This window comes from Vanessa cardui, chromosome 27, assembly GCF_905220365.1.
Source record: "Vanessa cardui chromosome 27, ilVanCard2.1, whole genome shotgun sequence".
NCBI classification, from domain to species: Eukaryota; Metazoa; Arthropoda; class Insecta; order Lepidoptera; family Nymphalidae; genus Vanessa; species Vanessa cardui.
In genome coordinates, this window is record NC_061149.1 from 7786904 (window position 1) to 7803700 (window position 16797).

General features: G+C 32.9%; 2 protein-coding genes across 4 annotated transcripts in view; both read left to right on the forward strand.

The window, feature by feature from the left end:
* The first annotated feature begins 1259 nt into the window (after window positions 1–1259).
* Window positions 1260–3757, forward strand: LOC124541078 (probable NADH dehydrogenase [ubiquinone] 1 alpha subcomplex subunit 12). Its single transcript, XM_047118901.1, has 4 exons — window positions 1260–1446; window positions 2443–2584; window positions 2947–3003; window positions 3418–3757. The coding sequence occupies exons 1-4, from the start codon at window positions 1340–1342 to the stop codon at window positions 3553–3555; spliced, it is 444 nt and encodes a 147-aa protein (XP_046974857.1). The 5' UTR covers window positions 1260–1339; the 3' UTR covers window positions 3556–3757.
* A 2618-nt stretch (window positions 3758–6375) lies between these two features.
* Window positions 6376–16797, forward strand: part of LOC124541129 — a 45354-nt gene continuing 34932 nt past the window's right edge. For all 3 annotated transcript variants that reach the window (XM_047118972.1, XM_047118971.1, XM_047118974.1), the window contains exon 1: window positions 6376–6610. The gene's annotated coding sequence lies outside the window, so the exon portion shown is untranslated. The remainder of the gene's footprint in view (window positions 6611–16797) is intronic.

Below are 16797 nucleotides of genomic sequence, written 5' to 3' on the forward strand. Positions count from 1 at the left end.
CATGGACCTCTTTGTCCGGCGCTGCTCCACTGCCGCCCACTCGATCTGGACACGCCGATGCCAGGTGTCCTGGTCTTCCAGACACAAAGCAGGCGATTAGTCTGTCAGTGCCTTTGGATGCTTGATTGCGCATCTTCTTAGAAACAGCAGGCTCTTCCTTTAGCTTACGACAGTCGATTGCTTTGTGACCCGAAGTACCGCAGCGGTGACATACCCCCGTGAAGCGCGATGCATAAAATCGGGTCCTTTTCACATCTGGATCATGGTTATCGTTACTTTCGTGCTTTCGTTTCAGCGAAATGCCGTTGAGAATTCGTAGAAGTTGAGATCTAGTAGGTGGTAATGTCTTCAGGCATTTCTGTCCGCGGAATGCGTCCGATGATGTTCTAAAGTCGTATGGTTGCCTCACTCGCGGATTCTTTAACACCAACTTGGAAACGTAGGATTTCGTCGAAATAATCTTGGCAAACTTCGCGAGCAATATTTCTTTTATTTGAGGTCATGTCAGCTGCGATGTCTGCAGTCGTGTTAAGCAGGTAGAAGCTCGGCCTTTAAATGCACGTGTCAGTAACAACAGCAGGTCTGCACCTCCTCACTTGCGTTCATTGACTAAAATATCGGTCACGTTACACTAACCTTCTATGTCTGCTTCGTTGTCGTCAGGGTCAAACTCAATTAATTGGATAGACGTTGCGGTTGTGTTAAAGCCATCATTCGAGACAAAAACAGCTCCATATGTTGCTTTATTCCGTTGCCGGTGCTGACGATCTGGTACGAGTATTCTCTTCAGAAGTAAGCCCTTCATATCCCACTTCTGATAACGGCACATTGCCGTTATCATTATTTTTGGTTCCCATATGTGGCCGCCGAGCGATCGTGGGTTGTCGGGCGAAGAGAATTAAAATAACGTGTATGAGGTTGTTTTACAATATCCAATAATTATTACAAGGAAATATTATCAGTAATACAATCAACTCAGGTAAAGACGCTCCACCAGGCACGTTTTGTTTCTGCGAGATGCAAAAGGATTGTTTTCCGTTTGACTTCGCTTACAAAAGAGACTGAAGTTGCGTCAGGGCGAAGAGACGTCAAAACCACCATAATTTTAAAAAAGGTTGCTATCTGATATCATAACCGCATTTGACGTTTCTTGATGCTCTCAAAATACAGTGGCGCCGTCATATACATCTGACACGAATAAATATTAAGCTGTATGGTGTAAAACTTTTGGTTGAGAGGAAATAATTAAAAAAAAAATTAAGAAATGTCAATGTCATATGTCACTGTCAAATAATTATTTTGATATCGACTGAGCGAAAGTTTAATTTTTTTATTAAAAATGTCGAATCCCATCGCCAAATTCTTGGCCCTGGATAAATTGGCGACAATTTTCAGAATTATTAAACAAAATGGTGGCATTAGAGCATCTATGTATAAACTCTACAGGTAAATATGAGACTTTTTTGTATTATGTAATTTCTTGGTTATTTTGTCATCTTTTACGTGTTTAATGATGATTTTTTACATAAACAATCTATTTTCTTCTTTCGAATATGTGTTTTGATTAAGCGCAAAATATTCTGACAATGTCACGTATGATAGAGAAAAGACGCAGAATACGAATTGAGCGCAAATTTTGAAGTTTAACATTGCATTAAAGATATTTAAAACAACATTATAACTATCAATACTTTAGAAGTAAATAATGTATTTAAATTTAACATATAGTAATGTAAACACATAATATCGACTAACATATACATTTACTCAATGCCCAGTGTTTTTACACCTGTCAGTTAGTGATAAGGTTTACCAAGTGTAGCTACATTGCTTTTAAATATAATGAAATAACCTTTTTCTTACTACTGTTAAAGTGACTGACTGCTTTGCCATCTTCAGAGCAAGAAAATATCCGTTCTAGAAAACAGTGAGTAAGTAGTCAAAAGAGAATGTATGTACTGTATGTACTGTATGTACTCATTAATGAGTACTGTATGTACTCATTCTCTTTTGACTACTTACTATCATTAAGAATCTAAGTAATCCTTACCCAAAATTTTCATATAGACTTCACTAGGGTCGGAATGATACATTAATTCAAATATTTTTTTTTAAATGTAATATTATTGAACTTTTTTAGTTACATTTCTAAGTGGGGGTTTTGATTAATTAACAGAAATAAGAGTTGTTATTGTTGTTAATATATAAAATAAGGAAGCTTTTATCATTTGTAATTTTATTATCACAATATTATAAGTTGTATCAAAATCATAATAAATGTTAGTTTTCTGAACACACTTGAAAGCCTTGAAACACTTATTTGTTGTATTCTATTTAATTATAATGCATATAATCTTTTAACATTTATTTTTTTTACCTTAAAATTATATCATTAGAAACATTTCTTACTTAATTCATAAAGTTCTAAATATATAATTGCAGACAGGATGAGTTAAAAGATGGCCGCCTTGTAGGTGAGGATGAGTTTGGAAACAAATACTATGAGAACCCTCGCTACTTCTACAGCAGGAACCGATGGGTTGAATACTCGGATAAATTCAACATGAACTATGATGGCAGTCAAGTAAGTTATACATTAACTACTAAACCAATAAACATAAAACTTATTTCAGAAGATGCAGTGTGATCTTGAGGTTTTAATAAATAATTGCTCATGTTAATATGTATGTTTTGATGTGACAAGTTTGGATTTTATATAAAATAAAAAAGTAAAAGTAAAGGCAATCATCGGTTAAGATGTGTGAGTTCTAACCACTGGGCCATCTCAGGATTTTATGTATCTACATACATATTATTTATTATATATAATATATTTGGCAATTATCTGCGATCATACAATTCTTTTTGGGCTTATTTACCCTCGAGTCACAGTCTATATTTTTTATATTGGGTGTATGTGTTTTTAATATAAATGATTAATTCCAGGTCACAGCTGAATGGTTCGGATGGCTTCATTACAAAACTGATCTCCCACCCCACCAGGTAAATTAAAATTATTAACAATTTACAACTTTGATCCAATTTGTGTGTCATATACTATGAAAGCGAAAGTTTTGGATAGATTTTTGTTTTAATATAATTTTAAATTCGTCAAAGTTTGGATAGGCATTTTTCAGAAATCCACAGTAAAGAGTATTATTTAAATCTCGTTGAGATCGCCTTGCCGATGATGGTCGAGTCCTATACTATGGCCAGACGCCTTAGTAGTCAATTTAATAAATATTTGGAGAGATGAGCCCACCGCTAGGACACTTTTTGGGCGTTTGTTGTGCTTAAGGAGAAGCTGATCAAAGCACCATAATATCAGTTCAATAGTTTGTGTGAAACTGGTTTAAAACTTGTTGTATATTGCAAAGCATGTAAATGTATAACTAATGGAAGACATATTCTTTTCAGGACCCAAGCAGACCCAAATACAAATGGATGGCGAATTTCACAGAGAACATGTCGGGCACGACCGGCCAGTATGTGCCCTACAGCACGACCAGGCCCAAGGTCGAGGCCTGGCAACCCAAACCCAAGACCAGCGCATAAGTTACAATAATTATAAACAACATCATCGTAAAGATCAATCTTTTATCTTTAAAAAACATACATCTTGAAATTGAACAGATAAAAAATATTAAAACAAAGAAATTGGCGCGAATTTATAATCTATGTAAAGCCGAATGTACATTTTCGTTTTAATAGCTTAGCTGTAAGTAGAAAATGAAATAAAGCATATAATTTAAAACTGGTATTTTGTTTCATTTAATATTTATTGTACGTATTAATTATAATTAACAATTCGTAATACGTTATTTTGTCGAAAGGAAGAACGGAGGAGGAACGGAAGTGACAGTTGACATACCTATACATATACTTTTGACGTTTTATGAATAACTTGCGTTGTTCCGCTCTATCGGAATTTCGCATTCGCTCTTGTTGCTGCATTTTATAGTTCTGCGTGCTACATTAACCTTTTATTTTATAATCTGTGTACAATAAACATAAAAGTTTTATTAACCAAAACGCTTAAAACTCAAAACGATCAACGTATACAGTACAAGGGAGTTTGGGCTAACTGAAAATTGACTCAAACGTAATCTCCAATCTCAATCCTAACTAAAAACCAATATTATAATTGTTGGTTAAGATACGATATGTGAAGTATTTCCTACTACAAATACCATTAAATCTTTCAAAAAAGATGTCAGAAGTACATAGAGGCAAGGGGTAGCTAACACCTGCCCCTCCCACATGTGGGTGAAGCCGGGACCAAATACTTATTTTAAACAAATGAATTGACTGGTCGATTCCAAGCGACGGGTTTAACTTACAATATTAATGTACAGATGTGACTTAGCCACATGGCTTATGCGTGGCAAATATGCAAAAAACATCCTTTATGTTCAGTGCAGCCAGCATTTTTATTTACGTGAGTATATGGGGTTGCCCTGTCCTTTAAATCAGCTGCATCTTTCTACGTATTATAATGCAACGTTTGATTGAATACACGAATATATAAACCTTTGAATTTTACAATATATATATATATATATATATATATATATATATTATTGTAACCTAAGTTACTCCTTATTTTATCAGTTATCTGCCAGTACAAGTCCCGTCAAAATTGGTCAAGCCGTTCCAGAGATTAGTCGGAACAAACAGACAGACAGACCAAAATTTTAAAAAATGTTATTTTGGTATATGTGCCGTGTATACAAACATGTGCATTGAGTAAAAGGGGACTATTATAATATTACAAACAGACACTCCAATTTTATTATATGAAATTTAAAAGTGTGTTTGGAGCAAGTTTTTTTGTTTCAATAGAAAAATCGAAACAACATGGACGATAAATGTTAAAGTCTAAATAGAATTCTAGATCTCTATGAGTTGAACCAGCGCTGATCTTTGAGTCGCAGCATGCGGGGGCGGATTTGATGCCTTAGCGGCCTTAAGGCAATGGAAGGTGTCCGCTTCTGAAATTAATTAAATTGGGTACTATGTTCATTTATTGCGAGGCTCTAAGGATATATTTTTAAACACCAACGGCTAGTACAAAAAGCTCACTGAGTTTTACCGTTTTCTATATTGTACCGTTTCAATTCTAGACCTACTTAGCCTATAATTCATTACCAAGTGTTTGAATCTTAGATTATCGCGTGCAAACAAACTCTTAACCTTTTTTGTAATAAACTCTCCATATTGATCGTCAAAAATCTCTGAGTTGCTCCAACATAAAACCTTACCTAAGAGCAGGTGCAAGAACCTCGGCTGTATCATAAATTTATGTTAATTTTTGTAAACGTTAATTTGGTAACCACTAAAATTAATTATGGTAAATATATTTATACTAGAGATAGCATGACTGAAAAAGATTTTAAATAAAATAGCGTCACTTTCTGCCATTTTTTTCTGGATGCCTCACGAAGATTCCGTACATCGTTAATAAAAAAAATTGAAACAAAAACGGTGTTCCATTTTCGAAACTATTAATTCCTTTTATTGTAAAAGGCAAACTTTGTACTGCCAATTATTTTTTTTACTGTTAACAAGATTCATCCCAAACTTCGGCTAGATAACAATCGAAATGAGTTAATTCATATCAAATTGGGGCCTGTTATTTTATTTCTCAGTACAAACAGGTTTGGGACTACGGGTCCTGTACAGTGGTGCCCAAACTTCACATGTGTATCATATTATTTCTCCGTGCAATCATACAACTATTAACATTTTAATTTCTTAATTACTGGTCGATTATAAGAATACAACGACAAGAATATCCATAGGGATCGCAGAGCGAAGAATGTATTTGTTTAATTAAAGTAGTTATAAAAATGAACAATCACTATAGTTTATATTTATACACAATTTTTAGGACGGAAATTCCCCAAACACGTAAATTAAAATTAATTAACATTCTGGGACTGTTTCGTTATCTCCCAAGCGTGTCTAATTCAACGTCCAAATAAATCTCGAAATAAATACGTTTAGTTCGTAAGATGAAAGGAAATAAAACGAACGAAAACAATTCATTAATCTTATAAACAGGCCAACAGTAAATCTCTAAGTTTGAGAAGCTTCGACTTGGAACAACTGCCCACAATATACGTACAAGCTCAGAAATGGTGGCTTAAGCTTTTACAATCGTTGACAACAAATTTTCAACCATATATGTGATCAAAATAAAGTCTAAATTGCATTGAAATATTATTTCAATATGGCTACACTAATGCATTTTCAAACGTCAAAGCAATTAGCTCTTTAATACAGATTAATAAGATTTAAAATCGGTTGTTCGATTCAGTTGTTCTACGAACAAAACTTTTTTTCTCTGACAGGTAAAAATATCTTAGAGTCGAGTTGACTCCAGTCAAAACGCGGCGCGTACGTTAAACGCATCTCTGCGTTTGAAATAATTTTAAAAAGTTTTAAACTCATTCGAAATGAACGAATTCAAGTGACAGTTTACAATATGGAGTTATAAATCATTAAGAATCATTTTAATCTGGTTTTAGTGACGTCACAGTTAAAGTTACGAATAGTTTAGTGCGAAATGATGCTATAATCGAAAACAGGATTCGGTACGAATTATATGGTATGTTAAATCAAATTTATTCTCGTTGTTAGATAATAGTTGGAACAAAGCGTGGCCTTTCAATTTTATACGTTATCAGAATAGGGATTTAGTTTTAAAAAAAAAGTTAGAGTGGGCGGAAAAAAAATAGTGATGGGATGTGTCGATATTTTATTTGACTTTGTGTTTTGCTTATGTAAATCGAACTTTATAGTTATGTATCGATAAACGGTATGGAATGTCTTAGTTCGATTTGACCTTTACATTTAACTGATGAATTCTTATAGCTGTTGACTTAACTTAACAAAAGTTAAAATTATACTCTTAATTATATCCCAGACTGTTTACAAATAGTACGTTTTTGTACCAGTTATTATTGTAGTAATATTATTATGATATATTTGATGTAATATATATTGAATTGTATTAAATCCCTGACCTCAAAAGCTACAGTACTCATCGGTATTTACCGAGGAGACAAGTATTGACCTTATATTGACGACCGACGACCCTTTCACCTTATTATCTCCATTTGCAAACCACTATTGATGGTACGTACGATGGTACGTATGTAGTTTGGGTTAGGTTAGTCTAACATGTTGTTCAGTTGCCGCAATCAAATCAAAATAAACTTTATTTATTATTAAACAAGCACTTTTGAATCGTCATATAACAATTAAGTGAAGCTACCAGCGGAAAGTAGATTCTACCGAGAAGAACCGGCAAGGAACTCGTTAATTATTCTTTTTCAGCATATAAATAACCGGACATTAATTTATTCTAACAAAATGTCCGATTTTTGTCTTAAAAGTACATTTTTCTACGACAATACTTATGTCTATAAAGCTGTTTATAATGATCGTCATTACATTTAATGACTGCATCATAAACAATTGAGTTTTCTGAGGTAAAGGTTAGTAAGAGATCGGAATATATATTTGACAACAATAGTAAATCGTACATCAAAATCGGACATCTCTTTAACAGGTAACGAAGTTGCAGTCCTCGTCAATAGTACGCATGAGAAAGAGATAGCATAGTTTGTTGATTCATTTAGTGGAGCAACAATATGTTTCCTTAACACGTTCAGTGCCAGCGACACGCCTAGCGTGTTCATGCGAATTTCTATAGCCACGCCGCGAACACGCTAGGCTTGTTCTAAGAATTTCAGTGATATCTTAAAAACTAGGCTAAATTATTCATTCAAACTAATTGTGTGCAATCTTCAAGCGATAAGCTACTGAGTTTTTAAGTGGCCCGTTAAAAATAATATTTTTTTTTTATTTTACAAAAAAATGTCTTTCGTAATGCCGGCGACACGCTAGGCTTGTTCACTTATTAAGGATAATCATAGATTGTCAAACTGTTTTTTCAACAAACCACATTTTATTTATGGCTTATTACCAATTTGTTGAAAATTGAACTAATTTTGTTATTGTTTTCTCAAATTTGCGGAACTTTGTTACATTATTTTTTTTGTACAAATATCTATTATTATAAAAATTTATACACCTTTGTAGTATAAATAAAAATTTTAACAAAAAGAAAAACCGACTTCAAACAAAACACTATTTTAAAACAAATTAATATGCACGAAAAAGTAATAAAAATAATTGCGTATTCAACATATTTTTTAGAGTCTTCCTAAGTTAAATGAAATGAAAAATATTAGACTACTTAAAAGTCGATTTATGATTATATAATGTAGTTATAGTTATTGAATCGAATTGATAACCTCCTCCTTTTGGAAGTCGGTTGAAAACTATATAAGCCGTAATTCTGCCATTCCTATTTAATGACAAAGTTTATACTAAATTGTCTTACTTTGTGTTATGTTGATACTGATTATGTATTACAAGTACCTATATGTTAGTTCGATTAATCATTAACTACCACATACATACACCAAATATATAAAATTAAACACTAAATAAGGCTGATTTACCTTAAAAATGTAAACTTATGTCAACTTCAAATTCGTGTTACAAGAATTGAAGTAATGAAACAATAAAACGAGTTTAGCTTACAAGAAGCTTGATTATTTTTTAATTATTTGTTTATTAATTATTACTTATTTAATTGTTCTTTATTATTATATCAAGACATGTGCACCGAATCGATATCCTATGACCTTTGAACATTTCTAGCAACTAATAAGAAAGTGAACGAAACAAGTGAGATAAAAATTGATTTTAGAAATTAATAAGTATGTATTTGAGAAAACAAAAAAAGAAGGTGGATTTTTATGGACACTTTATGAAGCGAAATTTAAACTCTGTTTTAATTTGTATTGAAAGTTCTATTTTATTTTATTTGATTATACCTTGCCGCGTCCTTTGCAGGGATACAACAGTAGATAACAGGTAACAGTATATATCATGAACAATTTTTTTATTGAAATACGAACTAAATCATAACGCGATAAAAAGTATATATCAAATTCGACACCAATATAAATATGATATGTGGGAATTTATTAAAAAGTTTTACAACCACTGATTACATTATGATGTTTACTTACCATAAAAGCGGTTTTTTGTCATAATTCCAGGATAAAACACTGACAACATTATTCTAAACACCTTAATTATTGCATAACACAAGAAATATTAACTAACAAAGACCGTTTTAACAAAAAAAATATCATTTTTTTGTTCCTGTGCCAGTGGACACGCTACGCTTGTCCATACAATTTATCTAGCGATGCCGGGGACACGCTTAGCGTGTTCGCGGCATTATGTATGGCGGCATCGCTATGAGCATAGGAAAAATTTAGGTGGCAGTGAACGTGTTAAATTTAGGCTTTATATAAGTCCGTTTGGGTAGGTACCACACATTCTTTAAATATTCTACCAACAAACAGTAGTACTTAGTATTCAGTATTCCTGTGTTATGATTTGAAGAGTGAGTAAGACAAGTGCAACTACAGGCACAAAGAATTGTATTCTTAAGGATAGTGGCGCATTGTCAATTCAAAAATGGTTAATATTTCAATGTCTATGGGTGGTGACCTCTTACCATCAGGTGCCCAATTTTCTCGTCCACCAACTTCTATCAAAAAAGACACTCATTGGTAATTAAAGTATAGTAGTATTTAGTAGATTATTATTACATAAAATTTGTAAAGGATAACACACACATTAAAAACTAAAGGAACATGACATTCACGCCTGTCTTCGTAAATAGTTTTAAATAGCTGTCAATTGCGGTTTCGTTTTAGGTTGTTGGTTGTCATGTGTTGGCAACAAAGTAGCCAATGTCCTTTCTTGGAGCTCAAGTTTGTTTCACACCAAATTTCATCAAAAAGCTCGGAGTTAATACCTGTTGACTTCCAAGCAGGACATATTAATTTAAACAATTGTATTAACTGACATGACTTTGTATTTTTTAAATGTTGAAAAAGAGTAACTACTGAGTTTCTTGCCCGTACTTCTCGGTAGAATCTACTTTGCTTCGGTTCATTGGTTTGGTCGTGAAAGAGCGTCAGACAGACAGACTGATCTACTTTGAAATTTATAATATTAGTGTAGATTATGCAAGTGAAGCTCAAGTTATATATGTACTAATATTATATACTAAAACCTTTCCGCAACGCGCTTTTATCTTCTGATATAAGTTTCATTAGCATTGTTACATTATTTTTCAGTTAGGTATTATATAAAACCCTGTTCAACTATATATATGTACAGATAATATATTAGATGATGTTCACTTGTAAGATTAAGGTTTTTCTTAATCTTGTTTATTACGTATTGTCAATGTTATATAAAAATTTAAAATCATAAAGTACATTATCGACCTCACTTTTATTAATTTTCCCACCAGTTTTCGATGGCATCTCATAATTCTTCAAGAATCGTAACATATGGCAAGCGCGGGCTCGCTTGAATTACATTAGCAACGATCACATCAAGTAATTCTATACTTATAACGTACACGGCCCGTTAAATGCTTTCGTTGCCTAGCAACGAAACTGCAGAATAAATATTCTTACATTAATATATAAACATAAAATCAAAAAGTCCTTTATCCTTAACACACATAATCCAAATTTGCCTTTAATTGAGTATTAGTTGTTAGTAGTGTGTTAGTAGTACCAGCAGTTATGCTCACGTATTAGGGAGGGGTGAACGTAGGTTTTATATTAAAGAACGGGGTTGGTTCAAGCATGCTTTATACCTAATTTTATCTAAATCAGTTCAGTGGTAACAGAGTTACTTTCGCATTTATGATATTGAAAATGTATCTCATCTGTTTCTCCTCGGTATCTACTTTCCGAATCCGTGGTAGCTTCACTTAATTGTTAAATGACGATTCAAAAGTGTTTGTAAAAGCCTGCTTGAATAAAATATATTTTGATTTTGATCTTGAAATGAGTCAAATTTAAGGAAAGGTTAATAACCTATATCATATTTCACCTTAAGATTTACCGTTGAATATACTTAAAATCATGTGATCATTCAAAAATAGTCGTACGTAGCTTGAAGCTTTCCTCATACACATATACACTTGAAAACTTAGATCAAATGTGCGTTTTCTAAATTGTAGTTTAATGTTTCGACGATGGGAAACTTTAAATAACAAACAACGTTACAGTGCGTTAGATCCAAATCTCGGCGCTCTCGTTCTAACTACTGTTAGTTTCCATTGGGCGAAGTGGCGTCACGTTTGTTTCTATTTTAGGAAGTTTATTGTCCACCAACATGGCTGTACAACCTTTTGATTCATTTCTTTAAACTCCTTCATCTGCCCCAAATCTAAGGGGCAGATTTGGTGTAAGTTAACAACAATGACAATGACAATTATCCAAACAGATAAAATATAGCGCAATAATTGCTTGCAAAAACAGGCTAAGTGTGAGTCGAACTTGTTCACAAATGATTTAGTATCAACTATTAAAACGAGCAAAAATATAAACGAATAGAATCTTTCAAATATTTTAGGTTCATTTTATTAAAAAAAATTAAATATTCTGTGTATATTTCAAGCGTTTTATTTGTTGCCATAGATTAGCGGCAACAGAAATATATCATCTGTGAAAAATTTAAATTGCCTGTGATGTTTATAAGATACATTCTCGTGACAAACGGACAATGAAGTCTTAGTAAAAAGGTCCAGTTTTACTCGGTATATGTATATATGCGCTTAGTGAAACATCTACATAGGAGTTTTTGACGACTGCTAGTCTAATATTCTAGTAATTTGTGTTTATAATTCATCTCGTTCTCGGCGGTGAAGGAAAACATCGTGAGGAAACCTGAATGTGTCAAATTTCATAGAGATTCTGCCACATGTGTATTGCACCATCATTGGAACAGCGTGGTGGAATATGTTTCGAACCCTCTCCTTAATGGAAGAGGAGGCCTTAGCCCAGCAGTGGGAAATTTACAGGCTGTTACTTTACTTTACTGCTAGTCTACTGGAAGGGCGTTATTGATAATTAAGCACTCCAAGTGCATAAACAATGTAACTCGACCGCGCAAGGAACATGTCATCACGCGAAATGATTGATACAATATAAAGTCGACCATTTACCGAAGAATTTCTCCCACAGTTATCGTATAAAGGTTTGTTACTTAGCGTGGAACTAATTGCCCGGTCGTTGGCACGCAGCGTGCTTTGAAAACGTGATGGATTATTATCGATTATCGATGTATTTTTTTACACATCACTACTGTTTTGGTTTCAATGGCCGCTAAATATTCTGTTTATGTCACTTGGTTTGCGTTTTGAAATTGAAATGAGTGTTTACTTACGGCCATTGTTGAAGACGGCATTAGCAATCTGTTGTGCTGTTGTAATTGTTTGCAAGTATTCGCAGATCGATAATGCTAATGACGGTTTAACGCTCGATCCTTGTATTTAATTTGATTGTTAATTAAATTGGATACTTGTTTTTTATCTGTGATTATTAGAGAAGCTTCGGATTTGGGATATATTATATTATTAATTCTGTTTGAAAGATTAACAATTTTAGAAAATTTAGATAAATGGCAGTATTAGTAGTATTTAACTCTTCTAATATATTTGCCGTATTATCTGTAATTAGTGATACCCAGACGGATTTACATTAAGTCCTACCACAGAGCAAATACGTAATTTTTTTTTAAACGTAAAACTTCCAAACCTGAATATGACAGAAAATAATCAGCCAAATAATAAAACAACATTTATTAATGATCCTGCCGCTGGTTTAAAACAATTAAAAATATATCAAATAAATGTTTTATTTCGTTAAGAATGTAAGAAATGCGTTGTTCATTGAAATACGAGCGGCGAGCGTTCATGTAACGCTTAATTCACACCAGACAGCGCTGAGGCTGTTCGTTGGGGTCACACTTAAAGGAATTGCGCTAAATTGACCCACGGCCTCATTTCGTACGTTCAGAGAGTTCCTTGTTCTGAAGTGACCAGCTTAAATAAAAAAAAAACACGTACATAAAAATAGTAATAAAGATTTTATCATTCTGGATAATAATTTAAAGCAAAATTAGGTAAACTTTTATTGATGTTTATTCTATCTAACTGGATTGAAAATTGAGTTTTTGTAAATGGTAACAATATTAAATTATTTTCTATATACAGGGTTAATGACAATCCGACGTATTCTCTTTAGGTGATAGGGGTGACTATTTGCAATAATTTTAATATTGCCCCCCATATGCCATCATTATGGTATAAGAATTTGGCTTCAAATGGTCCAGAGTTTTTTCCAATCCGCATCTGAATCCGCATTAAGTACAAATTTACAAAAAAAAGCTTTCTTTTCAGGGACCTCTTTCTGGGGATATTGATAAGGATAAAATCCTTCATTATGCACTGTGGAACATGCTGTGTGTGCTGTGCTCTGTTACACAGTTTCTTGGATTTGCTTATTTATACTTTATTTAAGCCATATTACAAAATGTCTTATTTATAACTTAGCCATTGAACTGTTTCTATTTCTTACTTTTATGTTAATTTTTTCTTCATTGGCTATTATTTTTAGTTAATTTTGTGGGGATTTTGAATAACGACTTTTAGTACGAATTCGTTAATGTTCGAATAAGAATTTGCACCAGCGTCCATCAGGTCAGAGAATAAAATTTGTTATAAAGCAAATTTTAACTCTAAGGAAGGACATATGCTACTTTTTTGGCTAACACATGACAATGAAAGCCTTAAAACGACAATTAGTTTGGTATAACTGGGATTTCAACGAGTTCAGTTACATAATATACGTATCTTTATATATAAACATATGAAGATATATGAGCTTATAACATACATTCACCATTGGTCGTTACGTGTGTGACATGTTGCCGCCAATTGACGCCATCTTGTTTAATTGACCTGGCTTTAAAGGTCAGCTAAGATGACTTAGCCGAGTACACAACACCGAGCGTCTTGTTCTAGTTGTATTAATTAGCGGAATTAACAACCTAATTAATATGCAAAATATGACTTTAAATTTTCTAATTGATTTATAGATATTAAAGAAATTAAATTTGTAATAAACGTAGGGCAGAACAAATGAGTTATCTGCCTCTATAATAAATCCAACACAAAAAAAATTTAAGTAGTTGCGGCTTTGCCTTTATATAAAACTGTTATAAATTTCGCGCAGGTAAATCCACAGGTTCAATTAGTACCTTTAGCACAAACCGCCACCCTTATTTTAACCTCTGGAGGGTTCTATTAAAAATAGTCTATGACCATTTCATCTATATCGGTTCAGCGCTTTAGAAGTGAAAAAATTACAGAGTTTCTTTCACATTTATAATATTATATTTGTAGACCGGATCACTTACCACCTACCTATCATTAGAACCTCCTTGTACATATGCCAAAATATCATTTCTTACCAGTTTTTTGTATCTGTTTGTTCCAGTTGTAAAAGTATTTCAATAATTGTATTTAACTAACATTACTTTGTAATTTTTAAATGTTAAAAAAGGGTAACTACAGCTTTTCTTGCTGGTTCTACTTCAAAAGTGCCTGTAAAAGACTACTTGAATAAAGTTTATTTTGATTTTGATTGTTTGTAAAAGTATTTGACAAATGTAATTATAACGACTACTCTTTAACATCGGAGTAAGATTTGCCTGCAAGAGGTAACCATCTTTAGAGTCGAAATTAATATCGTATTAACACCGCTACAGGATGTGAATCATAACTATTGTGGGAAAAGAATTGTTACTTTTATAGAATGTACTTTCTCTTGGAAAACATTTTGGTCACGATACGACGATCTTGTTTTGTAATATTTAAGTGTAGTTATGGCTCGCGGTTTTGTTTACGTTTTACTGGTTAATCTTCAGGAATTAGTCAGATCAGTAGTTAGGTATATAAATAACCTATGAATCAAACATCAAAATAATAATTCAAGTAGGTTTTACAAGTTCATTACTTTTCTATTGTTGTCGGGTGTGGGTGTTTGTGTTACCGTCGTTAATTCTGATTTCACATAAGACAAGTGTTTTAGCTACTTACATTGGGATCAGAGTATTGAATTTGATGTTGTCCAATATTTATTTATTAAATGACTTAATATGATCACAATTGATACAAAAAAATAAATATAATTAGGTAAGTTAGTTAGGTGGTTAGAACGCGTGCATCTTAACCGATGATTGCGGGTTCAAACACAGGCAAGCACTACTATATATATATGTGCTTAATTTGTGTTTATAATTCATCTCGTGCTCGGCGGTGAAGGAAAACATCGCGAGGAAATCTGCACGTATCTAATTTCATCGAAATTCTGCCACATGTGCATTCCACCAACCCGCATTGGAACAGCGTGGTCGAATAAGTTCAAAAATCCCCTTCTTAATAGAATAGGAGGCCTTATCCTAGCCGTGGGAAATTTACAGGCTGTTACTTACTTTACAAACAAATACACAGATATTCGTTTAAACTCAAATTATTGAATCGAACTATCAAAACAAAGTTTTGTGTCTGGATTACGAAAGTGTGTCTAATTTTTATAACCTTAGATATCAATATATCGATATTTTCCCGGAGTTTCTCCCTAATTGTTTTTATAGGCGATGTAAATTAAATCGTTGAATAGGCGTTTATCGATATGTAAACCGTTAATGTGCATCACTAATACCATTGTTAATTTCGACGTTTTAACGATGTATAACAGTCAATTCTTCGGTTGTTTTGTTAAATTAATTGTAGGTTTAAAGTTATTTATTCTTACTGTAAATAAATATTTCTATATGAACTAGCTGTTACCGCGACCTTGTATGCGAAGGAATTTAACAAAAAAAATATTGTAGCCTAAGTTACTCCTTGTTATATCAGTTATCTGACAGTGAAAGTCTCGTCAAAATCGGTCCAGTCGTTCCAGAGATTAGCCGGAACAAACAGACAGGCAGACAGACAAAAATTGCAAAAAATGTTATTTTAGTATATATGTACCGTGTAAATACATATGAATTGAGTAAAAAGAGCTATTTTAATATTACAAACAGACACTCCAATTTTATTATGCGTATAGATAATTTCTAATTGTTTCAAAATAATTGTGCAAACATTACGTCATCAAATGATCTGTTATAATGCTTTTCATTTCAATCGAATTTATAGTATAAAAATTCTATTAAATAAGATGTTTATTTTTATTTATTTACGTAACAATTGAGGCCTTAGACACCTGTAAATATTGTACAAGCCATGACCGCGTGGAATGTTTCGAGAATGCTAGCAGCATTTCCCCGTTGAATCGCAATCCCGATCCACTGGACAAAAACCGAACCAGCCCTCCTGTCACCAGTGGCATTAGGAATGTTATATGAATATGTTATTTTATACTGATACTAGCGACCCGACCCGGCTTCGCACGTTTGCAATGCTTATACTATATGTTGTAGAGAATGTCTATATTATCAGGATTGTTTGTATGAAATAATGTTACTTTTGAGGTGACGTCTGACAGAGAAGTATGGAAGGAGAAGACATGACCCCAAATAAAATTGCGATAAAGCAGGAGGATGATGATGAGTATGAATGTCTAAATTATCAGTGTTTCTTTAATATATTGTCCATGTATTTTATACAAAAACCGCATCAAAATGCGTTGTGTCATTTGAAAGATCTAAGCATACATAGAGATAGACAGCGGTAAGCGACCTTGTTTTATACTATGTAATGATGTCCAGTATAAATATTGATTAATTCTTAAGACTATCTCTTACTATATTGGTCAGTGACCGTTT